Source organism: Oncorhynchus gorbuscha, linkage group LG02 (genome assembly GCF_021184085.1).
Source record: "Oncorhynchus gorbuscha isolate QuinsamMale2020 ecotype Even-year linkage group LG02, OgorEven_v1.0, whole genome shotgun sequence".
Classification (NCBI taxonomy): Eukaryota; Metazoa; Chordata; class Actinopteri; order Salmoniformes; family Salmonidae; genus Oncorhynchus; species Oncorhynchus gorbuscha.
In genome coordinates this window covers 37914777-37939876 of record NC_060174.1, presented here as the reverse complement: position 1 = coordinate 37939876, position 25100 = coordinate 37914777, and the positions used below count along the sequence as shown (strand labels likewise).

Genomic DNA, 25100 nt, shown 5'->3' with positions numbered 1-25100 from the left:
AGACGCTCTTATCCAGAGCGACTTGCAAATTACCCGGTGCCATGGTTCATAAGCATTATTTATCATAGTAATTTTCATTCGCTGTGTGTAGAAATTATCCTACGCATCTGTGGGAAGAAAACGATGTCGATGGTTGTCGTGTTTATTAAGTCTATTTCTATGTTCCAATGCCGCTTTCAAGTGATAGTTGGAACTAGGAAACTCGGAAATAGCTAACTGTTTGTAGTTATATTACATGCGGCTTTCTACGAATCAGCAAGTCGGACATTTCCGAGTTTCCTAGTTCCAAATAGTACATGAACACGACACAAGCTCTCCTCTCTCGTCATTGAATGTCGCTAAATTGGGATTGATGTCACTGTCGGAGGGGTTGTTTTGTTCAGGACGGGACAGACATTTGTTCAGAATTAGGTAGAGAGAGAGAGTAGACCTGATGTGCGCTCAGTTCGCTGAACGTTTGCTACGTTGCGGAACGGTTTGAACTGAACGACACGTTCCACAAAATGTTATTGTACGTTCTTGAACAAACTGAGGTACGTTTGCTCTCGTTCTGTGGGTGTGGCTTGAACCAATGAGTGACGTATTTGAAGGGCAGTGGACAAGCTGACAGCGCCCCCCTTCCCGTTTCAACTGGTCGTTCAGTACAGTACTGTTTCCGTTCAATTGAACGTTCCAGAACGTAAAAGCGTAGTTACTGAACGCAGCCCTTCAGACAGTGTTGTTGAGAGAAAGCGAGGTATGTTGAAATATTTCGTTCGATGGACAAACTGAAAAGGCAGAACATATAGTTCGAATAGCTTGCCTCATCGAAGTAAAGTATCGAGCTAGCCAAGGAATAACGTTACAAAAATGTCTTCGCCAAGTCCAGGCAAGAGGCGAATGGATACCGACGTGGTGAAACTGTATCCTTTTCTGAGCAAAAACAACAGACAGGCAAAACAATCTTTTTCGTCTTTAGCTAATCATAAATTGCAGTGACAACTATCTACAACTTTTGTAATTACATGTATTGGTTACTGATGACACAAATAACTAGCTAATACAGTATGTTGTGTAAGCAAACAATAACGGCTGTTGTTGGGTTTTATGACAACAAAAGTAGGAAACATTTAGTTTTGATCAGGCATCACACGATTCGTTTCAGTTAGCCATAGCTGGGTCAGATCTAGGCTAAATATTTCACCCTCAATAATATATTCTATATAGTTGTTTGCTCAGATCAGAAAACTTCCCAAATGTCGTCCAATACCTGTAGTTATCATTTATCAAGCTAATTAGCGTGCTTAATGTTAGTGATGCTTTCATCAACCCTTGGTTGTTTCCACAAACCCTGATTTATTTTATGGAACACATAGTTAGCTAGCTGTATCTCTTGAACGACGATGACTAGAAAAGCTAAACAATGACGATGGCCTTGTAGGCACCATTTTCTGCGTGCAATCGGTCGTCCGTCCTTTTACTGGCCTTTCTTTCCTATCTAAGCTATTTCGCTTGCTATTATATCTCGACCTTGTGAAGTCATTCACGTTGACACTCCTGCTGTTAAAACGTTAGCTGCATGATTAACCATTAGTAATATTGCATCGCTCTCTTGTTTACAAATCGTTTACATGTCCCCTGCCTTGTCAAGTTTGCCAGTGTTTTTGTTTTTAACCATTTTGATATTCCAACCTTGAGTCATGTGGAAATTATGTACTATAATAATGGGGAAATGTTTGTGTTAAATGTATTTTCATCCTAAAGTAGTACATGGTGTAACTATGTTTTGCATTTCCCCAACGCTAACTATGATATAATGGGAGCAAGTTGAATTCCGAATTTTATCAAAAGTTCTCATTGGCGCTAGTTATCGTTTATTGTATTTAACAAAATCTTATTTACAATGACGGCCATGTTCCGGGGCAGAACGAAAGATTACCTTGTCAGCTCGGGGATTCGATCTAGCAACCTTTCGGTTACTGGCCCAACGCTCTAACCACTAAGCTAACGCTACCTGCCGCACCAAATTGTAGCCCTTTTCACCAAATGATCAGAATGTAGATGGACATCATAGTTTTTATTTTATTTTTTATCTAGCGCTTAGTTTGTGAAATTTGCCTGTAAGGTTAGGTTTAGACAGCGTGAGTTGAATTGTTTTTGTTTTTGTGCTCCTGTAGCGACAGCTAGCGCCCTGATTGGTCAGCCTGTTACTATCCGGAAACTGGTAGGGGGCGGGACTAGATAAACGGCTGCTCGAGTGACAACAAATGGGTGGTGCTATCGGGGCTCCTTGCTCTCCTCCTTCCATTGACGTTGACAATTAAAATGGTTCAAATAAAATTATATTTGTCACGTACACGTGTTTAGCAGATGTTAATGCTTGTGCTTCTTGTTCAGACAGGGCAGAAATATCTAACAAGTAATGTCTAACAATTTCACAACAAATACCTAATACACACAAGTCTTAGTAAAGGAATGGAATTAAGAATATATAAATATATGGAAGAGCAATTGTCATAGATTGAGATACAGTAGATGGTATAGAATACAGTATATACTTGGATTTTATCAACCGATTATGATTTTTCAACACCGATACCGATTATTGGAGGACCAAAAAAAGCAGATACCGATTAATCGGCCGATTTAAAAAATATATTTTATTTATTTGTAATAATGACAATTGCAACAATATTGAATGAACACTTATTTTAACTTAATATAATACATCAATAAAATCAGTTTATCCTCAAATAAATAATGAAACATGTTCAATTTGGTTTAAATAATGCAAAAACAAAGTATTGGAGAAGAAAGTAAAAGTGCAATATGTGCTATGTAAGAAAGCTAACGTTTAAGTTCCTTGCTCAGAACATGAGAACATATGAAAGCTGGTGCTTTCTTTTAACATGAGTCTTCAATATTCCCAGGTAAGAAGTTTTAGGTTGTATTTATTATAGGAATTATAGGACTATTTCCCTCTATACCATTTTGTATTTCATTAACCTTTGACTATTGGATGTTCTTATAGGCACTTTAGTATTGCCAGTGTAACAGTATAGCTTCAGTCCCTCTCCTCGCTCCTACCTGGGCTCGAACCATGAACACATCGACAACAGCCACCCTCGAAGCAGCGTTACACATTGCTCCACAAAAGCCTCGGCCCTTGCAGAGCAAGGGGAATAACCACTCCAAGTCTCAGAGCGAGTGACGTTTGAAACGCTATTAGCGCGCACTCCGCTAACTAGCTAGCAATTTCACATCGGTTACACCAGCCTAATCTCGGGAGTTGATAGGCTTGAAGTCATAAACAACTGCTGGCAAACGCATGAAAGTGCTGTTTTAACGAATGCTTACAAGCCTGCTGGTGACTGAGCAATGGTAGGCAGACTGCTCTATCAAATCATAGACTTCATTATAACATGATAACACACAGAAATATAAGCCTTAGGTCCTTAATATGGTCGAATCCGGAAACTATCATCTCGGAAACAAGACGTTTATTCTTTCAGTGAAATATGGAACCGTTCCGTATTTTATCTAACGGGTGGCATCCATAAGTCTAAATATTCCTGTAACATTGCACAACCTTCAATGTTATGTCATAATTACGTAAAATTCTGGCAAATTAGGCGGCCCAAACTGTTGCACATACACTGACTCTGCGTGCAATGAACACAAGAGAAGTGACACAATTTCACCTGGTTAATATTGCCTGCTAACCTGGATTTCTTTTAGCTAAATATGCAGGTTTAAAAATATATACTTCTGTGTATTGATTTTAAGAAAAGGCATTGATGTTTATGGTTAGGAACACATTGGAGCAACGATATGCACCGCATCGATTATATGCAACGCTGGACACGCTAGATAAACTAGTAATATCATCAACCATGTGTAGTTAACTAGTGATTATGATTGATTGATAATTTTTTATAAGATAAGTTTAATGCTAGTTAGCAACTTACCTTGGTTTCTTACTGCATTCGTGTAACAGGTAGTTAGAGCGTTGGACTAGTTAACTGTAAGATTGCAAGATTGAATCCCCCGAGCTGAGAAGGTAAAAATCTGTCGTTCTGCCCCTGAACGAGGCAGTTAACCCACCGTTCCTAGGCCGTCATTGAAAATAAGAATGTGTTCTTAACTGACTTGCCTCGTTAAATAACGTTTAAATAAAGGTGCAAAAAAATGTTTTTGAAAAATCGCCCAAATCGGTGTCCAAAAATACCGATTTCCGATTGTTATGAAAACTTGATAATAACAAATAATTAAAGAGCAGCAGCAAATAACAATAGTGGGGCTTTATACATGGGGTACCGTGTGGTGAGATATGAGATGAGTAATGCAAGATTTGTAAACATTATAAACATTATTAAAATGACTAGTGTTCCATTTATTCATTTACACAGATTTCAAGTCTGTGTATGTAGGCTGCAGCCTCTCTGTGCTGGTAATGGCTATTTAACAGTCTGTTGGCCTTGAGATAGAAGCTGTTTTTCAGTCTCTCGGTCCCAGCTTTGATGCACCTGTACAGTTTTGAGAATGACACATATTAATTTTCACAAAGTCTGCTGCCTCAGTTTGTATGATGGCAATTTGCATATACTCCAGAATGTTATGGCGAGTGATCAGATGGATTGCAATTAATTGCAAAGTCCCTCTTTGCCACGACAATGAACTGAATCCCCCAAAATTTCAGCCCTGCCACAAAAGGACCATTTGGCATGTCAGTAATTCTCTCGTTAACACAGGTGAGAGTGTTGACGAGGACAAGGCTGGAGATCACTCTGTCATGCTGATTGAGTTCGAATAACAGACTGGAAGCTTCAAAACGAGGGTGGTGCTTGGAATCATTGTTCTTCTTCTGTCAATCATGGTTACCTGCAAGGAAACATGTGCCGTCATCATTGCTTTGCACAAAAAGGGCTTCACAGGCAAGGATATTGCTGCCAGTATGATTGCACTTAAATCAACCATTTATCGGATCTTCAAGGAGAGCGGTTCAATTGTTGTGAAGAAGGCTTCAGGGCGCCCAAGAAAGTCCAGCAAGCGCCAGGACCGTCTCCTAAAGTTGATTCAGTTGCGGGATCGGGACACCACCAGAACAGAGCTTGCTCAGGAATGCCAGCAGGCAGGTGTGAGTGCATCTGCACGCACAATGAGGCGAAGACTTTTGGAGGAAGTCCTGGTATCAAGAAGGGCAGCAAAGAAGCCACTTCTCTCCAGGAAAAACATCAGGGACAGACTGATATTCTGCAAAAGGCACAGGGATTGGTCTGCTGAGGACTGGGGTAAAGTCATTTTCTCTGATGAATCCCTTTCCCGATAGTTAGGGGCATCCGGAAAAAAGCTTGTCCGGAGAAGACAAGGTTAGCGCTACCATCAGTCTTGTGTCATGCCAACAGTAAAGCATCCTGAGACCATTCATGTGTGGGGTTGCTTCTCAGCCAAGGGAGTGGGCTCACTCACAATTTTGCAGCCATGAAGCCATGAGTGGGCTCACAAGAACACAGCCACTAATAAAGAATGGTACCAACACATCCTTCGAGAGCAACTTCTCCTAACCATCCAGGAACATTTTGGTGACGATTAATGCCTTTTCCAGCATGATGGAGCACCTTGGCAAAAGGGAGTACAGGAGGGGGCTGAGCATGCATCCTTGTGGGGCCCTAGTGTTGAGGATCAGCGAAGTGGAGGTGTTGTGTCCTACCTTCACCACCTGGGGGCGGCCACAGGGCAAGGTTTAGATCCAGGTCCTCGAGCTTAATGATGAGCTGGAGGGTACTATGGTGTTGAATGCTGAGCTATAGTCAATGAACAGCATTCTTACATAGGTATTCCTCTTGTCCAGATGGGATAGGGCAGTGTGATGGCGATTGCATCGTCTGTGGACATATTGGGGCGGTAAGCAAATTGGAGTGGGTGACCGGTAAGGTGGAAGTGATATGATCCTTGACTAGTCTCTCAAAGCACTTCATGATGACATAAGTGAGTGTTACGGGGCGGCGCGGTAGTTATTTAGTTCAGTTACCTTTCCATTCTTGGGAACAGGGACAATGGTTAAGGTATAGGTTTAGGGTATGGGCGTCCAAAGAACCCCGGACAGCACTGACCTACACTAAACCCTGCTTCCACAGGGAGCGGGTGGGGGCTTGGAATAGACAGGCCTAGCTACTGACTTCCTATCAGGCCATAAACTGAGGCCCACCTGCCATTATGAAAACAATCCGTTGGAGATGGTTCAGTGTGCATGTCAAGGTTTTGGAGAAAACATTAGATTTTGTTGTTGCAAACGGTTGGTGTCTTTTGGATAATAGCACTGTAGGGTTTAAAAATATCTAGTAACCTAATCTCTCATGACGGTGTGTGTGTTTTCTGATGTCTACTCACTCTATATGTGGTCCTGTGTAGCTCAGTTGGTAGAGCATGGCGCTTGTAACGCCAGGGTAGTGGGTTCGATCCCCGGGACCACCCATACGTAGAATGTATGCACACATGACTGTAAGTCGCTTTGGATAAAAGCGTCTGCTAAATGGCATATATTATAGGTCAGGATAGACTACCTGCTAAATACACCTGGGAAAACATGCACAATGACATTTCCCCTCTTTAGTAAAGCTATTGCGTCCTCCTCCCACCCCCCTAACATACTGTCTGGTTTGAAATCAATGCATGGATATCATGAGTAATTAGCTGCCTTCCTGGGCAGTTCTCTCAAGACATTAATATAAATTGCATAAATAAATAATGAACAGTACAGTAGGCTAAACATCAAATGAGCAGTGGCCTATTGAGTGCCATCGCTGTGAGGAACATGAATGTGTTGGAGAGGGAGAGATATTTTCATGATTGTCTGTCATCTTGAGATGTTTGTTTTTTGTCTTAGCATGTTTTGTGTCTGTGTGTGTGTGCGCACATGCACGTGTGTACTTGTGGGTTTATACACGTGTGGGTGTTCCTGAAGTTTAGGTGGGGGCTGGGTATTGTGGTAAATCTGTCCTTTCTTTGTGACTGCCAAATCCGCATAGTCTGTTGTCTCTGGCACTAGATCTTGTATATTAGTATGTGAAGCCTCTGCTCTCTTATCTGATAAGAGAACATTGTAAAGCCTGGTAGAAAAACCTGTACACAGTAAATCCAGTGTTTTTAGCCCAGCACCAGTGGAGAAATGTGGGCTGTGCATGATATACTATATACACAAAATTATGTGGACACCCCTTCAAATTAGTGGATTTGGCTATTTCAGCCACACCTGTTGCTGACAAGTGTATCAAATTGAGCACACAGCCATGCAATCTCCATAGACAAGCATTGGCAGTAGAATGGCCTTACTGAAGAGCTCAGTGACTTTCAACGTGACACCGTCATAGGATGCCACCTTTCCAACAAGTCAGTTCATCAAATTGCTCTGCCCTGACAGAGCTGCCCCAGTCAACTGTAAGTGCTGTTATTGTGAAGTGGAAACATGTAGGAGCAACAACGGCTCAGTTGCAAAGTGGTAGGCCACACAAGCTCACAGAATGGGACCGCCGAGTGCTGTAACGCGTAGAAATGGACTGTCCTCGGTTGCAACACTCACTACCCAGTTCCAAACTGCCTCTGGAAGCAACGTCAGCACAATAATTGTTTGTCGGGAGCTTCATGAAATGTGTTTCCATGGTCGAGCAGCCGCACACAAGCTTACGGTCACTATGCACAATACGTCGGCTGGAGTGGTGTAAAGCTCACTGCCTTTGGACTCTGAAGCAGTGGAAACGCGTTCTCTGAAGTGATGACTCACGCTTCACCATCTGGCAGTCCGATGGACAAATCTGGGTTTGGCGGACGCCAGAAGAATGCTACCTGCTTGATTCATAGTGCCAACTGTAATGTTTGGTGGAGGAGGAATAATAGTCTGGGGCTGTTTTTCATGGTTCGGACTAGGCCCCTTCGTTCCAGTGAAGGCAAATCTTAACACTACAGTATACAATGACATTCTAGACGATTCGGTGCATCCAACTTTGTGACAACAGTTTGGGAAAGGCCTTTTCCTGTTTCAGCATGACAATGCCCTGTGCACAAAGCAAGGTCCATACACAAATGTTTTGTTGAGATCGGTGTGGAAGAACTTGACTGGCCTGCACAGAACCCCATCGAACACCTTTGGGATGAATTGGAACACTGACTGCGAGCCAGGCCTAATCTCCCGACATCAGTGCCTGACCTCACTAATGCTTTTGTGGCTGAATGGAAGCAAGTCCCCGCAGCAATGTTCCAACATCTAGTGGAAAGCATTCCCAGAAGAGTGGAGGGTGTTATAGCAGCAAAAGTGGGACCAACTCCACATTAATGCCCATGAATTTGGAATGAGATGTTCGACGAGCAGGTGTCCACATGTAGTGTATATCAGCCACTCAGTGTGAGGGCATGTCTTTTGTTTATTCCAGGCAGCAGAGGAACAGGTAAATGTAGAGCATGCTCAATGTAGAACGCATGACTGTTTGTCACGATGACCTCTGGGGACTGGTTCCATTTCAGGCTCTAGTCCCTGCCCTTTGTACCTACGGACTATTTCAGTGTTTGGTATTGTCTGTGTGCACGCATCAGCCCTGGGCCCTAGGGGAAAGACAAGACAGAGATGCATTGTAGCCAGCCTTATTTATAGGTCCTGTCTGTTGTAGGTCACAGTCACTGCTGACTGCCCTGCTCCCATCCTTTAGTCTAGGCCAGTGTTCTTCAATCCTGCTCCTGTTCAGTTGTTCCTAAACCCAATAAAAAAATGTTTTTCTTGATGTTGTTACTTAAGCCTAGCTGCAAACCAAGACCGGCTGAACGTTGGGGGGGGGGGGGCAGTTTTTGCTACCGGGGTCCGGGAGCATGCCCCCAGATTTTTTGTTGTTGAAAAACAGGTTTTAAATGCAAATTTCTAGTGACGTTTGAGTAAAGGATATAGACAAATCCGGACTTACACATGGGCAACTTTACAAGGCTATGAGGGGCCTTGCAGAGTGGTACTTACTGTGATTACAGTCCAATCAGTCTTAGGGCCATGGCCGTTCATACTGTACTGAATGCCAGTGTGATTGTTACTGTGGATATTGTTTAATTAAACAATCTCCAAGATGTTTTGAGTGGACAGGCAGTCGTTGATGCAGAAAGAGAAGAAGAAGATCAGGGTTGAGGGACATCGGGGATAGAAAACCTATAAGGGGTGGCCAAAAATGGAAACAAATAATGGAAAAGAAGATGACAATTGGGTGACTAATCATGCACTTTCAGGTTCATCCATTGTTTAGGTCCCCCACCTGTACCTCTTTCACACACAGTAGAGGGGGAGATTTGAAACAGTCTTCAGGTAGTGCTTTAGGAAGATAAGTTGGACTAATTAACAAAAATAGCAGAACGGCAAATGTAAATCAGCTTTAATTGAATTAATTGAAAGTTGTTTGCGTTAGGGCATGGCTGCGCATGCTTCTTATCCACAGAGGCCCAGTGTGGGTGCAGGGTTGTGTTCTAACCAAGCATTAACACACCTGATTAAACTAATCATGTCTTGATTGAAGTCGATGATTCGTTGATTAATAGAGTCAGGTGTGCACTGGTTGGCAAGAATAATAGCCAAAGTCCACATTTTTCTGTGGATACGATTGGACACCCCGCTGTTATGAGTGCTACATCTGTGATGAATAGCAATGATCAGTTTATTTGAACTTTAGGGGAGATAATATGATCAAATATTACATAAGAAATGTCAGTTTGGAAATGAATTAAAATGTATTATTTAAGAGGTGGACTTATTTGGAACAGCCAGGGGCCTTTAAAGGGTACACTTGGTAATCATTAAGCCCAGACATTTCATACATTTTGATCAAATATTTGTATGTCTTTTTAAACAATTTGTAAGTAAAGTAAACTTCACATGAGATATTATTATTTCATTTGCTCTCCACTTTCCTTACAAACATTTCTATATGTTAGAAATGCCTAAACCTATATTTTGTTGGGCTTACCCTACTGGTGCTCTACATACTGTATGGTTTGAAACTTAATGTAATATTTCCAACTTATAATAGTTGTCATACTGTAATAATAACCAGCAACAAACTGTTTTAATTTTAAAGAAGTTAGGCATGAAATGTCAAACAGAAATGATTCAGTCTCCACTCTACACAAAATAAAATAATGGCTGCCATTCTCCTGCATGAAGCTAACACATGCAATACACCCTCTAGACTTAATTTAATTTGACCTTTATTTTACTAGGCAAGTCAGTTAAGAACAAATTCTTATTTTCAATGAAGGCCTAGGAACAGTGGGTTAACTGTTAAGATGCTGTCATTACATCAGAGATCAGATTGATTGACACTATGACTAATCACCAGTCTCTGAACTCTATGCGCTTGAAGAGGTACTTTTCACTATCCTGCCATGACCCTATGATGGAGACTAAGATAGTAATTGCATAAGCAATTATATAGCTAGCAAGTATTCTTGGCTTCAAAACTTTCACTATCAGTTTATCACACAGCTAGAACTATCCAAACCAAATAGTATTTGTCACATGCTTCGTAAACAGCAGGAGTTGACTAACAGTGAAATGCTTAATTACGGGCCCTTCCTAACAATGCACAAGAGAAAAAAATATTTTTTTATTGCTCAATCTAATTCATGCTGATACATTTTTTAAATAATTCATAGGCCTAATGGACACATGCTCAAACTTGTACACTTTTGATAGACTAAAATTCAGTCGTCTTTAAGTCTATGCCACTCTGACATTTCTCATCCTAATATTTATATTTTACATAATTCCATTCTTTTACTTTTAGGTTTGTGTGTATTGTTGTAAATTGTTAGATATTACTGCACTGTTGGAGCTAGAAACACAAGCAATTCGCTACACCTGCAATAACATCTGCTAAACATGTGTATGTGACCAATAAAATGTGATTTGATGGGGAAAGCTGTAGTTGTATCTTTATTAATGTAAAGATATAAATTAATCGTATTATTGTATGTAGTAGAAAGCGATGGGTTACAAGAAGCCTACATTACCAACCCATAAAGTGACATTTTACATACATTTTACATAACTGGCCATATATGGAACATTGATTTATCCTGCAATAGATGTTGTTCAATTGGTAACTTACATTTTGTTCTTCTTCTAATCTAAAAGTCTAACTGAATGTAATCCGATTACGTTAAAGTTTGGTTAATCCAAAAGTTACATTACTGATTACAATTTTGGACAGGTAACTAATAACTTTAACGGATAACATTTAGAAAGTTACCTACCCAACCCTGGTGATGAGTCAAAAGAGTTCATGCAAAAGGTGGTTGATGCAGATAGTCCGGGTAGCTATTTGGTTGAATATTTAGTCTTATGACTTGGGGGTAGAAGCTGTTCAGGGTCCTGTTGGTTCCAGACTTTGGTACCTCTTTCTGTGTGTTAGCAGAGAGAACCGTCTATGACTTGGGTGGCTGGAGTTAAAAAAAAAAATGTATGGCCTTCCTCTGACACAGCCTGCTATAGAGGTCCTGGATGGCAGGGAGCTCGGCCTGATGCATTGTCATACCAAGCGGTGAAGCTTCCTGCCATCCAGGACCTCTATACCAGACGGTGTCAGAGAAAGACCCTAAAAATGGTCAGACTCCAGCCACCCCAGTCATAGACTGTTCTCTCTGCTCCCGCACAGCAAGTGGTACCGGAGCGACAAGTCTAGGTCCATGAGGCTTCTAAATAGCTTCTACCCCCACGCCATAAGACTCCTGAACACCTAATCAAATCGCTACCCAGACTATTTGCATTGCCCCCCTTTTACACAGCTGCTACTCTCTGTTGTTATCTATGCATAGTCACTTTAATAACTCTACCTACATGTACACATTACCTCAACTAACCGGTGCCCCCTGCACATTGACTGTACCGGTACCCCCCTGTATATAGTCTCGCTATTGTTATTTTACTACTGCTCTTTAATTACTTACTTTTATTTCTTATTGTTATCTGTATTCTTGTTTTAAACTGCATTGTTGGTTAAGGGCTCATAAGTAAGCATTTCACTGTAAGGTCTACTACACCTGTTGTATTCAGCACACACAAAGTTAGATTTGATGCAGCCAGTCAAGACGGTCCCACTGGATGTCATAAGGTGAATGCACCAATTTGTAAGTCGCTCTGGATAAGAGCGTCTGCTAAATGACTTAAATGTAAATGTAAATGTTACAGCTATAAAACTCTGAGGGCCCGTGCCAAATTTTTTCAGCATCTTGAGGGTGAACAGACATGGTCTTGTCTTCTTCACAACTGTGTTGGTGTGTGAGGACCATGTTAATTTCTTAGTGATGTGGACACCAAGGATCTGAAGCTCTCGACCCGCTCCACTACAGCCCTGTCGATGTGGATGGGGTCGTGCTCGGCCCTCCTTTTCCTGTAGTCCACGATCAGCTCCTTTGTCTTGCTGACATGGAAGGAAAGGTTTTTGTCCTGGCACCACACTGCCAGGTCACTGACCTCCTCCCTATAGACTGTCTCATCTTCATTGGTGATCAGGCCTATCACTGTCGTGTCATCAGCAAACTTAATGATCGTGTTGGAGTTGTGTGTGGCCACGGAGTTGTGGGTGAACAGGGAGTATAGGGGACTAAGCACGCACTCCTGATGCCCCCCCCGTGTCATTTAGACAGGTTACCTTGGCGTTCTTGGGCTCATGGACTGTAGTGGTCTGCTTGAAACATGTTAGACTGGGTTAGGGCAAATGTCAGTGAAGACACTTGCCAGATTGTCAGCGCTTTCTCTGAGTACCCGTCCTGGTAATGCCCCGCTGCCTTGTGAAAGTTAACCTGTTTAATGGTCTTAGTCGCATCGACTACGTCTGGAAAAGTTGGTGCGCTCATGCATGGATCAGTGTTGCTTGCATTCTATGCTCGCTTCGATGCATTTAGCTCGTCTGCTAGGCTTGCGTCACTGGGCAGCTTGCGGCTGGGTTTCCATTTTGTAATCCGTGAGTTTGCAAACCCTGCCACATCAGACGGGGTTCGCACAAGGTGCTTAAAGTACTTGAATTTGGCACTCAAATCAAGTTGGTACAAGAAAAATACTTGACTTAAAATGAGAGGAGAACAGATAATGATCAAATATGTTTATGAAAACGTATTGGTCTTGCAAATGTAATTTCTAGGCAGACAACTGAGTTTTGTTTCCTCACGTGTTTCGCACTGTGGTTTCCGAGCAAGCTCGCTCATTCCACCCACACTGCCACTCAGCCAGGCAGGTATCGAACTGACTGATTAGGTGCTGCCAAACCTCACATCAATAGCTAAAATGTAGATTCAATCCTGCCTTTTGTACATATTTAATTTAAAATATATATATATATTTTATTTCAGTTCATGAAACATGATTGCATTCTATATTTTTGTTCAGTATAGTTTACCCACCTTTTTACCACTACATCACTGAACCCAACCATCCCACTCCGCATAAGGTGCAGAAAAAGCAACCACATGAAAGGGGAAGGACACAGCGCTGCATCCTGCGCTAGCGACTTTTTTCTCTGCAGCAACCTCCAGAGTTTTTTTTTTTGCCAATCGCCTCAAGGAGCGCAAACGATATTCCGCTTTATCAAGCAGCAGCCATGCTCCTGCTGTTCTGGTGGCTGTTCACATGCCATTTTCCTCACACAGCCCACCTACCCTTCTCCCTAAAGCTGCCAGTCGGAAGCAAGACACTTTTTTTTGTAGCTATTAAATAGTAGATTCCCAATAAAAACAGTCATTAAGCTTGTATTGTGTAGTAATGCTAATATGAAATGTGTTCACCAGTAGGCGTGTACAAAATCTCTGCTCATCACTACTCAAACTACAACATCATCAGTACTGACTTAACACTCATGCATGTAGTAAAACCATTTATTATTGAGTAGAACTTGTCAGGTAGTGTTGAATACTAACTTGTTTTTTTCATAAGGTTGTGACAATATACTGGCATCTGGTGGCGACTAGAAACAATTGCATAATATGAACTATTACAAATTGATAGTTTGAAAAAGTACTTGAAAGTCCTTGAATTTGACTTGCCACTGTTTGTACGAACCCTGGTCAGAGACGGTGTAGTAGGATTCGGTCTTAGTCCTGTACTGGTGCTTTGCCTGTTTGATGGCTCGTCAGAGGTTGTAGTGGGATTGCTTATAAACGTCCGGATTAGTGTCCCGGTCCTTGAAAGCGGCAGCTTTAGCCTAGAGCTCAGTATTATTTATCTTTTTTTCCACCTTTATTTAACCAGGTAGGCCAGTTGAGAACAAGTTCTTATTTACAACTGTGACCTGGCCAAGATAAAGCAAAGCAGTTGACAAAAACAACACAGAGTTACACATGGGATAAACAAACGTACAGTCAATAACACAATAGAATAATCTATATACAGTGTGTGCAAATGTGCCGAAATAATTACAATTTAGCATTAACACTAGAGTGATGGATGTGCAGATGATGATGTGCAAGTAGAGATACTGGGGTGCAAAACAGCAAAAAAAAGAACAGTATGGGGATGAGTTATTATTGATTCTCTCTCTCCACAACAAAATCTACAGAGCTGAGATTGTTGTATGGCCCATATATATAGCATTCTGTTGGTGGCAAGAATTGTATGTAATCATTTAAATTGAAAAACTCTGAGTCAAGTGTATGGAATTGGTACATCGAAAATCTCCTGCCATTTATTTTGCAACCCGGTCCATGAAAGCAGCAGCTCTAGCCTTTATCTCAGTGTAGATGTTGCCTGTAATCCATGGCTTCTGGTTGGGATAATTACGTACGGTCACTGTGGGGACGACGTCGTCGATGCACTTATTGATGAAGCAGGTGACTGATGTGGTAAACTCCTCAATGTTTTCGGATGAATCCAAGGAACATTGTAATCTGTGCTAGTGAAACAACAGTCCTGTACTTTAGCATCCGCATCGGACCACTTCCATATTAAACGTGCCACTGGTACTTCCTTTTGGAGTTTTTGCTTGTAAGCAGGAATTAAGAGGATATAGTTTCTCTATGTAGACTAGAATTAATTTGAGAAGCAATCACACTTCCCCCACTATTACCTCACACTGCAACTCCCAATCACTGAACCTTCTTTTAGCCAGGACAATGGCAACAATGGAGAAGAAACAAGATATACACAAAGCAAATGTTTTACTTTAACTATCAGCTAGCTACATGTGAGTAATAATCTAGCTAGCCAGCTTGTTAAACAGGCTAAAATGACCTAAAACTAATGTTATGCAAGGTCAATTTTCCGTGGTTAGCTAGCTAGATTTGTCAATGTACACATTTAGTCTGTGCTTCAGTCTGATCAACTGTAGCCTACTGATAACATCCACAGCCGCAGGTAGCCTAGAGAAGCCTATGCGCTCTGATCCCATCTGGGCCTGGGGAAACGTAATGTCATGTTTTTGTAGCCTAAGCTATGAATTTATAGACTAAAATAGGCACATTTATTTGTGTTCTGAGAATTTGATCAAATTTGATGTATATTCACACTGGTGGCTAGGCTACCTACAGCTTTATATAAAAAATGATTGACTGGAATGAATAAATTAACACAATAGTGATTACATGAGTATCTTTTTAATTGCAGATGCAAAGTCCTACGCAATGCCTTTGCAATGCAGCGAACTCGGCCCTGTTCTTTTTTTTTTGTTGTCCAATCACATTGGTCTGTTTTTGGGTAAAGGGTTTTAATGTTTTCATCCTCCCTAGGGTAGGGGTTTTTCTAGGTGTAAAAATAAATGAATAATCATATGGCCTGATTTAGAAGAATAATCTTGTCCCATCAAAGCCCATATAAAACCGTTTTATTTGTATTTTTACAGCTGATTTATTACCATGACATTCGCTACAACTAGGGTGGGAGTTGATTAGGTTAGCCCCCAGGAAAACAATTCATACACTCTAGGACCTGTGGTGACACATCTGAAATGACCAAACAATGTTATAAAACATATCCTGTTTTACATGTTTTTGGTAGTGGGATGGTTTCCATAGTTTTACATGGCTCAGTGCATCTGGCAACTACTGTGACAATTTGTGTGTGTGTGTGTGTGTGTGTGAGAGAGAACCTCGTGTTGTTAGACCCAACTGACCCAGGTGGAAATGAAACAGACTTCTAGAGCCATAGTAGTTTCTCATCTCCGTGACAATCCTAACACACACAGCATGACACACTGTTGTTGCTCTGGATAAGAGAACCACAGAGATGAACTACTATCAACCCAGGAGCTGTCTGTCACTAAACAAACTCCTACTGTTGTCCACCAGACACTCCTTTAGCCCTCCTCCTCTCCGTTTTAGGAAAGTGTTTCATTCTCTAAGCATCCTTTTGTAGCCTGTGGCATGATCCAGAAGTTAAGTTGTGTAGTGCTTTGTTGAGCTTATTTGCTGTAGAAATATGGATGGGTCTAGATGTCAGCAGTGTCCAGTCGTATCCACACTGAGGGCCAGTGCATCTGGCAGCTACTGTGACAATTTCAGAATGTAACACGCTGTTGCTGCAATTTCAGGTAAAAACTCAATAAAACAAGTCTCAAATATTAGAAGAATGTCTACATTTCAGCTCTGCTATTACTATTTATACTACAGGAGGTTTTGATCAATGAGACAATTGTGTTTTTGCCCTGATTCAAGGGGGGCAACTGTCAGGTGAATGTTGTGCGCTGCCCCCGGAAGTAGGGGTTGAGAAGTAGCAAGTAAGCAAGTTTACAATTGAGTAATAAGTGTAGCCGTCTGTATTTTTACGAAACGTTTAGTAAGTTTGGAGAGTCTCACTCTTTATTTTCTTCTCTCCCATTCTTTTCCCTCCCACAGCCTCATCTCGTTCACCCAGGTGAACTTGAACATTGGCCAACTGAACTGTCTCAATTCATTGGCCAAAACAATACAGGGCACAGGTGTCAGAATGTGGAAGGTGTTTCCATCCATAGACCCTGGTGACTGATGCCCAGCATGTAGCTCCACAGCGGGGGTCCTCATCAGGCCAGAGCATTGTCTCCCAGAGGCCTAGACTAGTTGATGGGACACTGGTGCTTTCCTATTGTTTCGGTTCCTATTCTCCCAAGAAGAGAAGCTGATACCCACATTTGGTTAGTTCTGGGTAGAGCCTGAGGGTGTTGGGTCATTCTGGTTATTGTGTGAAGTTAGGCTATTTCTGGTTATAATATGACATTGTTTGTTATAAGAGAGTGAGGTAACGTATTAGTTATTTGTGTGGTTAGTTTTGGTTAAGGTAAGTGTTTGTGTGTTGGCTGAGTCTGATCACTGCATTATTGATCAGACACCACGGCTGGCGTTATCGATCCTATGTTTGACCTTAGCCCAGAGTATCTCTCACACACACTGGTTCTACTGACCTCAGACCAGGGCTGAGTCCCAAATGGCACTCTATTTATTGCACTACTTTTGATCAGTACCGTTTGGGACGGAGCCCAGTTCACCCAACTAGTTGGATTCTGATTGTGGCTCATTTGAATGACCTTGTTTTACTTTCATTTAAAATGTGTGTTGTTTGTACTGTAGCCTTCTCGTTAGTCACGTTCAGTTGTGTATTTTCCTTAACAAGTGCTCAGCATCGAGAGCAAGCATGAGGTAACCATCCTCAGCGGACTCAATGAGTTTGTGGTCAAGTTCTACGGCCCACAAGGAAGTAAGTGTTTTCATAAACAGCCTAATGACTTCCGCTGGCTTCTCACTGGGCTCATTGTGTCTATGCAAAGATCTGTATGGTAGGCTATATGGAGGCAATCTTCCTCCGTGTGTGTGTGTGTGTGTGTGTGTGTGTGTGTGTGTGTGTGTGTGTGTGTGTGTGTGTGTGTGTGTGTGTGTGTGTGTGTGTGTGTGTGTGTGTGTGTGTGTGTGTGTGTGTGTGTGTGTTTCTAATCAAATGTTGTTGTTTTTTAGCACCTTATGAAGGAGGTGTATGGAAGGTGCGAGTAGACTTACCAGACAAATACCCCTTCAAGTCTCCATCTATAGGTACAGTATCAAAATGCATCTGTCAACAATCTCTATGTAATAGAAACTAATAACATAACTGGTTAAAGCACTGTGGAAATTACAATAACACAGGTCTTCTATGAAAACTAACTTTGTTGTTCTCCTCACAGGATTCATTAATAAAATCTTTCATCCCAACATTGATGAAGCGTAAGTTCATTTTGATGATATCGTTTTAGTAGTTTGTAACTAATGTACGGTATGTTGACGTATAGGCCTGGACAATCTTATCAGTTATACATCCTGTTTGTTATATCACTATTGTGTTTATTTTCTGCTCTCTCATCTCCCCTCTCCTTCAGGTCAGGGACGGTGTGTCTAGATGTCATCAACCAGACGTGGACAGCCCTGTATGGTGAGTAACAGTTCAGAATTGATTTCAAAATGGACACAATGGACACGCTACCACTTCAGTTTGGAAATGTTTGAAACTCACTGAATGGTTTGTTCCATGACATGGGTACATACTGTACCCTTTCTCTATGATCATGTCTGGGCTGGTGGCTGCTGGGAGCAGCTGTGAGAAGCTGACATAAGAGAGATCGAATAGGAAAACAGGTCTACAATGTCTCAACTTAGTGTTTTTTTAGGCTTTTATATGGCTCGCCTTGTGAATAGCTGAGCATGATTGCCATAAAGAAGTTCCTATCATTGAAAACTGAACTAGCAATTTAACCGTACAAGGAATTGACCTTGTTACTGTGATTTGAACTCTTGTTTCAACGATTAGGAACACTGTGTCAGTGGGACATACCAGACGTGGCATAATAATGTATTTTTTAGCAGGGTCAATCGGTTTTAACATGACTGAAAATGATCACCCGTTCTGGTTTGAGTTGTTGGCCCATTCACTGCTTGTAGCAGATAGGCTGTTGTATTGATGGTGAGAGCTGAACAGAGACCTAGTAGTCATTTGTCATGACAGGACTCAATATGAAATGCAAAATTGTGAGGCCAACTAACCTCCAAATTAAATACTTGTGATGTGGCGGGGTTGTTTTGCAGTTCAACTTGTACGGTTGTATTAGTTGCGCAATTAGTACAGCTCATTGAGTGTTTACCTTGAGTCAAAGGTTGCACATTAGCACCTCTTTAACCCCCATTATGTAAAACACTGGTCGTCCCTCCTCCCCTTGCAGACCTGACCAACATCTTTGAGTCATTCCTGCCCCAGCTGTTGGCCTACCCCAACCCCATCGACCCTCTCAACGGAGACGCTGCCGCCATGTACCTGCATCGGCCCGAGGACTACAAACACAAGATCAAAGGTGAGGCACACACACACACACACACACACACACACACACACACACACACACACACACACACACACACACACACACACACACACACACACACACACACACACACACATACATACTGTATATAAATACACATATACATACTGTATATACACATACACACATATACATACACACACACACACACATACATACTGTATATACATACACGCACACACAGAGACTGTCTGACTCTTTTCCTTCTCTCTGTTCCAGAGTATCTTCAAAAGTATGCGACAGAGGAGGCTCTAAAGGAGCAGGAGGAGGGAGGTGACTCCTCGTCTGAGAGTTCCATGTCTGACTTCTCTGAGGATGAGGCTCAGGACATGGAGTTGTAGTGAAGGGCTGGCAACCGCCCTCCCCTCACCCACACGGACTATCATTTCCTAAAGAGCAGAAGCAAACTATTATATTCATATTTAAACAAGGCAATTGTTTTATTACTAAACAAACAAGGATTTTTATGGATTATATGTATGAGAAGTGGCGGTGTGAAATGTCAGTCTCCCCCTCGTCTAGGTATTCTTTATTACTTACCCATAGCCTTCTACCAACACCACCCCACCCACATTATTACCCCCTCCTACCCAGAAAGGAGTGCAGCATTCCCATGATCCTAGATGCCCTCCTGCGGTCTGGATGATATTCTGATTAACCCAACCATGATGGAACCGACGATAGGGTGAGAGCAGAGCATCATGGGAAGACAAGACTGTCAAGACTGTCATTGTCATGACGGAGACAGGGTTGGAATGTTTACCCAGTACCCCCTCCCCACCACAGTTTAGATTTTTAATTCTCAGAATGGTTCTGTATTTGGTGAGTGAAACACTGTTTCAACAGTTACAGCTTTTTTTCCCCTCCCCATGCTCTACCAGAAGCTCTCTGTCTCTAGTGCATGGCCCCCTCTCTCTGGAGTTATTACCACAATGAGGAATTACACCATTTCGAAAGTCATTTTCTGCCTTCCTTTGGATGGGGTTGGAAGCTACCATCAGGAACAGGATCATTCCTTCCTGAGGATCAGTTGGTGGGTTTCATCCAGATCCACCTATCTAATATGGCTGTTTTTGACCCATCTTTCAGGCCTTGCCCCAGAGGCCAGTATGCAAGCCTATCAACCCACCACACCCTGGTTGTCATAGAAACTGTTCCGTAAACACGCCTTTCACCCCATAGACAGGAGCACCAGCTCACCAACCAAAGACAACCTACCACACCACTTAACACCTGAGAGTGTGTGTGTGTGTGTGTGTGTGTGTGTGTGTGTGTGTGTGTGTGTGTGTGTGTGTGTGTGTGTGTGTGTGTGTGTGTGTGTGTGTGTGTGTGTGTGTGTGTGTGTGTGTGTGTGTGTGTGTGTGTGTGAGAACCTCATATTGTTAGACCCAACTGACCCAGGTGGAAATGAAACAGACTTCTAGAGCCATAGTAGTTTCTCATCTCCGTGACAACCCTAAGACACACAGCATGACACACTGTTGTTGCTCTGGATGAGAGAACCACAGAGATGAACTACTATCAACCCAGGAGCTGTTTGTCACTAAACAAACTCCTACTGTTGTCCACCAGACACTCCTTTAGCCCTCCTCTCCGTTTTAGGAAAGTGTTTCATTCTCTAAGCATCCTTTTGTACCTTGTGGCATGATCCAGAAGTTAAGTTGTGTAGTGCTTTGTTGAGCTTATTTGCTGTAGAAATATAGAAACGACACCTCATGTGTGATGGATGGGTCTAGATGTCAGCAGTGTCCAGTCGTATCCACACTGAGGGCCAGTGCATGACCAGGCTTCATTCCATCCAAGCACTAACACACCTGTTTGGACTTCTCTCAGTCTTTATGGAAGACTATGATTAGTTGAATCAGGTGTGTTGGTTGGTACAGGAGCCACATCACTGGCCCTCTGTAGATAAAACTGGACTGCCCTGATCTAGGGGTTGGATTAGGTTGTTGTGTGGGACTGGGCTGGGAGGTGTTGAGGGGTACCTGGGGACTTGTGGGGTGTAGGGGACTTTTGCCTATTGCTTGTGTTCAACTATAATAGGTATTTGACTTGCGTAGTGCTAGTTAATGTGCCAGATGGTGAATCCTATTATAATCTATGGTTTTATTCCTTCTATAGCAAGCTAGTTTCAAAGCGAATTGTCATGTAAAGGTGAAGCATTTAGTTTGAATTAGATTTGTTTTTTTCTTCTCCTGATTTGAATCGGATCCTCCAAAGGCATGTTGCATCTCTGTATCCTTTCTCTTATGCAAATGGTCTCTTCTGTCTGCACTGTCAGTGTGCAAGTGAACTTATCTAGCCTGGGTGTCTGGCTGTTTCTGCTGTGGCCAACTCCTTTGTTCACTGTTGTGACGTCATGTTGGGCTTAAGCAGAAACACACTGTCTGGCACCCAGGCTAGATGAGTACAGCTACATACCCAGACTGGCAAGCAGTGTTTTGGGTTTTTCAAACGTTGATCTCTAACTCAGCAGCACCACATTGGGAGTGCTCCAGGATTCTCCTCTCCTACTATTGTGTTCATGGAGAGGTTGGTCAAGGCTCATCAACCTACACAGGGTGTCCCATTCATGCCACAGTACAGTACATGGGCCCAATCATATCCCCAGATTGGTGTGCTTAATCCTATGATATTCTATAGGGCATATTCTACATGAGACTTTCAGATAGAAATGCAATGTGAATGGGTGTCTGTTCCACACAATAGAGGATATTGTCCATTCTGTACATGACAGATCTACCTATGATTTTCTAAACATTGTGCATCAATTCAATATGCTACTAGTGACATGTACAGTAACTGAAAAGGGTTGGGGTCCTAAACTTTAGGAGCCTGGTGTATATTACTGCCGTAATAATGTGGACCCTGTGCTCAAAGCAGATGTCATAATGGTTCAAAACACTGCCGTAACACTGCCTTAAAGCCTGTTACAGGGGGGGTGTACTGGCCTCTTGTCCCAGGTCACATAACACGAGATCTGTATTTCTTTAAGAAAACTCATCATAGCTTTCATTGGGGACATCCTAGTCGTACACAAGAATTGAATCACAATTGATTTAATCCCTTTGTTTTCATTTTCACAAAATGCAACAACTGTCAAATGTATAATAATATAGTTAACATAATTTGAAGTATTAGGGTACAGGGTGACGTTACAGATGTCAGAACAGGCCCCACACCGCAGTCCCGCATGATGGTGAAGCTATTGTTGATATTTGTCTGTAATTTGTCTTTTGCCTCCATTAAACTAAGAACAGGAGAGTCGATGAGACAGGAAAATTGCATTTCTTTGAGAAATTATTGCATTGAAAAACATGCACTGTCTGTACTGACATGGGAAAGCCTCAGCATTGAGATGGTTCGAGTTGGCATTAGCATCCTAATACATTATGAGTGTAGTTTTAGCATTATGCCAACTGTGTCTCAATAACATGGGCACCAGACACTGTGGTGTATTGTAATGGTTACCACAAGAGAACAGCCATAGTGTGTAACTATGTTGGCTATTAGCAAATTGAGCATAATTTGAGGAAAAACATGTATTCTACACATTCAACTTGGCACAAAAGCAGAACAACGAACATCTGAAGAAAATACATAATATCTGCTCTCACTGTTTGATGAGTTGCAAACTTGTTGGAAGCAACAATCAGTGATTGGACAGGACCCTTTTTCCTTTAGCTGTTTAGCGTCAGGACACATTAGTCATTACAGTATGTGTATTCACTCCCTTTCAATAATGAGATATATACTGTATTTGAAGCGTTATTTGTTTTAATTCTTTAAGGATGTAGAAGACCAGATATTCCCACACTTTTAAAGGCAAATAAGTTCATGAATAAATGTGCTTCCCTTGTAACTTTAATAAATAAATAAACAAAAATATGAAAACAAACTCCTTTAAAATCGTCTCTGTTTTACTACTGGTTTGTGGTCTGATTATCTCCACTTTCCATGGAGTGTACAAATGCTCACTCCACCTTGTGAGTTTTAATGCATTTTGATTGGTATAACAATGGGCTTGATGGATTTTTCATCATATTTCTTAAAGACTGAGCAGCACCAGAATCAGAGGGGCGACAGGTAGCCTAGCGGTTAGAGAGGCAAGCCAGCAACCGGAGGTTTGCCAGTTCTCCGGGGGAAAAGTCCTGGAGGAAGTGAGCTGGCAACCGTTGCGTTGCTGGGATCAAATCCTAGATGCCATTGTAAGGCGTTGTGCCCTTGAGCAAGGCACTTAGCCCCCCACAACAACAGTTCCCCGGTCCCCAATGTGGCACCCTCTCGCACCTCTCCAAAACCTGTATGTATGCGTGTGCGTCTTTCGGAGAAGTAACATTTTGGTTGGAACTTGTGGGCAATTGACTAATAGTGTTATACCAGGTCTGGCCAGCAGAGGGCATAAACGACATGTAAATACTTGAAGCTTTTCTACCTTCTATGGTTCAATGTCCTTTACTCTCTTTGGTCAGACATATTCTTAGATATTAGAGTCTACATAGTACACAGTGGTTTCCTTTCCTTGTCTCCTCTCATCTGTACTGATCTAAATAATAATAATACAATAACCCCCCCCAGTTCAGAGTGGATGGACAGGAGATGTAGCCTAGCTGAGGCGTAAAAATGTTGTCAACGATGACTCAAATTTAAACATTTTTATTGATCAAAAGGATTATTTATACAGGTAAGTCCCATTGACATTGATCTACACAAATTCTAAATTATACAAACATTTTATTTGCATTTTCATCAGGAAATTACAGCAATATTTCCATAAATATATATTACATCATAGGCCTACAAGCAAAAGATTAACTAGAGCAGGTAGAAACATGATTTCACAGAATGTGTCTTTGTTTTGTTTTTCATTTATTGTGGGGGAAGGGCAGATAGTGGAGATGTACTATAGGTAGGCTAGGTTAGGCGTGAGGTAGAGCGGGCAGACTTTGGGGTTAGACTGGGTATCTGCAATGGAAAGGGCTGAGTTCCTCTAAAGTCAATAGGATGTAGAGACACGTCATTACTAAAATGTGCAGTAGGTCTCTGTGGTAAACCTGTGTCAGCATGGGGACCATCTGTTTACAATTAGCTGGGTGACTTTTATTTGTCATTTCTGTCCTGTGGCAGAAGATGGCTCAATGACAGACAGGTTATGGGGTGATTGTGGCTGGGACTCAGCTTAAAAGAAGATAAAATAGCTATCATTATCGAAATATTATCCTTCGTGTCCCCCCGCCTCCAGCGCACAGCCATCTGCCCGCTCATTAGGCGGGATTAGGCTAGATTGACGAGGACGGCAACAATAAATAAAACCTCACATAATTCTGCCCAAAAACAATGTCAATTTCTCTCAACCAGTGACATATGGGATATTTAGGTGATCGCTGATTCCGCACTGTGATAAACCGTGCCCACTTTGTCAAAGGTAGGGGCGAACAATATTTTGCTTCCTCATTCCCAGCGTGCCTCTCCAGGGTGCTGTTGGAGAGACTCATCGCTGCGGCGCTCCACCAACGTTCCGTCATCTAACATAAATCATGTAGCTGATATAGGATATGGTAGACAGGGTATGTAGCCATTTATGTAGGCCAAAGAATGGAGATAAAATGTAAGAGACGGACACTTTTTTACATCATGCAGGTTTCTCAGGTCAAATTGCCTAACTAACCTAAATGGTGCTAAATCAAATAAAATATGTGCTGTCTTTTAACAAACAACACATCCTAAAAACAGGACAGGTCAAACAAAGTAAAATGGACAAAATGGAATGGACAATCACAGCTGTTGTCCAGGAGT

At 42.0% G+C, this 25100-nt stretch overlaps 1 protein-coding gene across 1 annotated transcript; it reads left to right on the top strand.

Moving 5' to 3' along the window:
* Positions 1-379: 379 nt before the first annotated feature.
* Positions 380-23202, top strand: LOC124001869 (ubiquitin-conjugating enzyme E2 H-like). The gene is made up of 7 exons (XM_046309002.1): positions 380-902; positions 17580-17656; positions 17911-17985; positions 18117-18156; positions 18309-18361; positions 19146-19274; positions 19524-23202. Exons 1-7 carry the CDS (start codon positions 850-852, stop codon positions 19643-19645), a joined length of 549 nt encoding a protein of 182 aa, XP_046164958.1. The 5' UTR covers positions 380-849; the 3' UTR covers positions 19646-23202.
* Positions 23203-25100: the final 1898 nt, after the last annotated feature.

What these genes read in the sequence shown, in the direction of transcription:
- LOC124001869 (XM_046309002.1), top strand. Translation starts at nt 850, where the DNA reads ATGTCTTCGCCAAGTCCAGGCAAGAGGCGAATGGATACCGACGTGGTG. An exon ending in CTTCAAGTCTCCATCTATAG is followed by an intron (nt 17,986 to 18,116) that starts GTACAGTATCAA and finishes TTCTCCTCACAG; the next exon opens with GATTCATTAATAAAATCTTT. An exon ending in CATCCCAACATTGATGAAGC is followed by an intron (nt 18,157 to 18,308) that starts GTAAGTTCATTT and finishes CCTCTCCTTCAG; the next exon opens with GTCAGGGACGGTGTGTCTAG.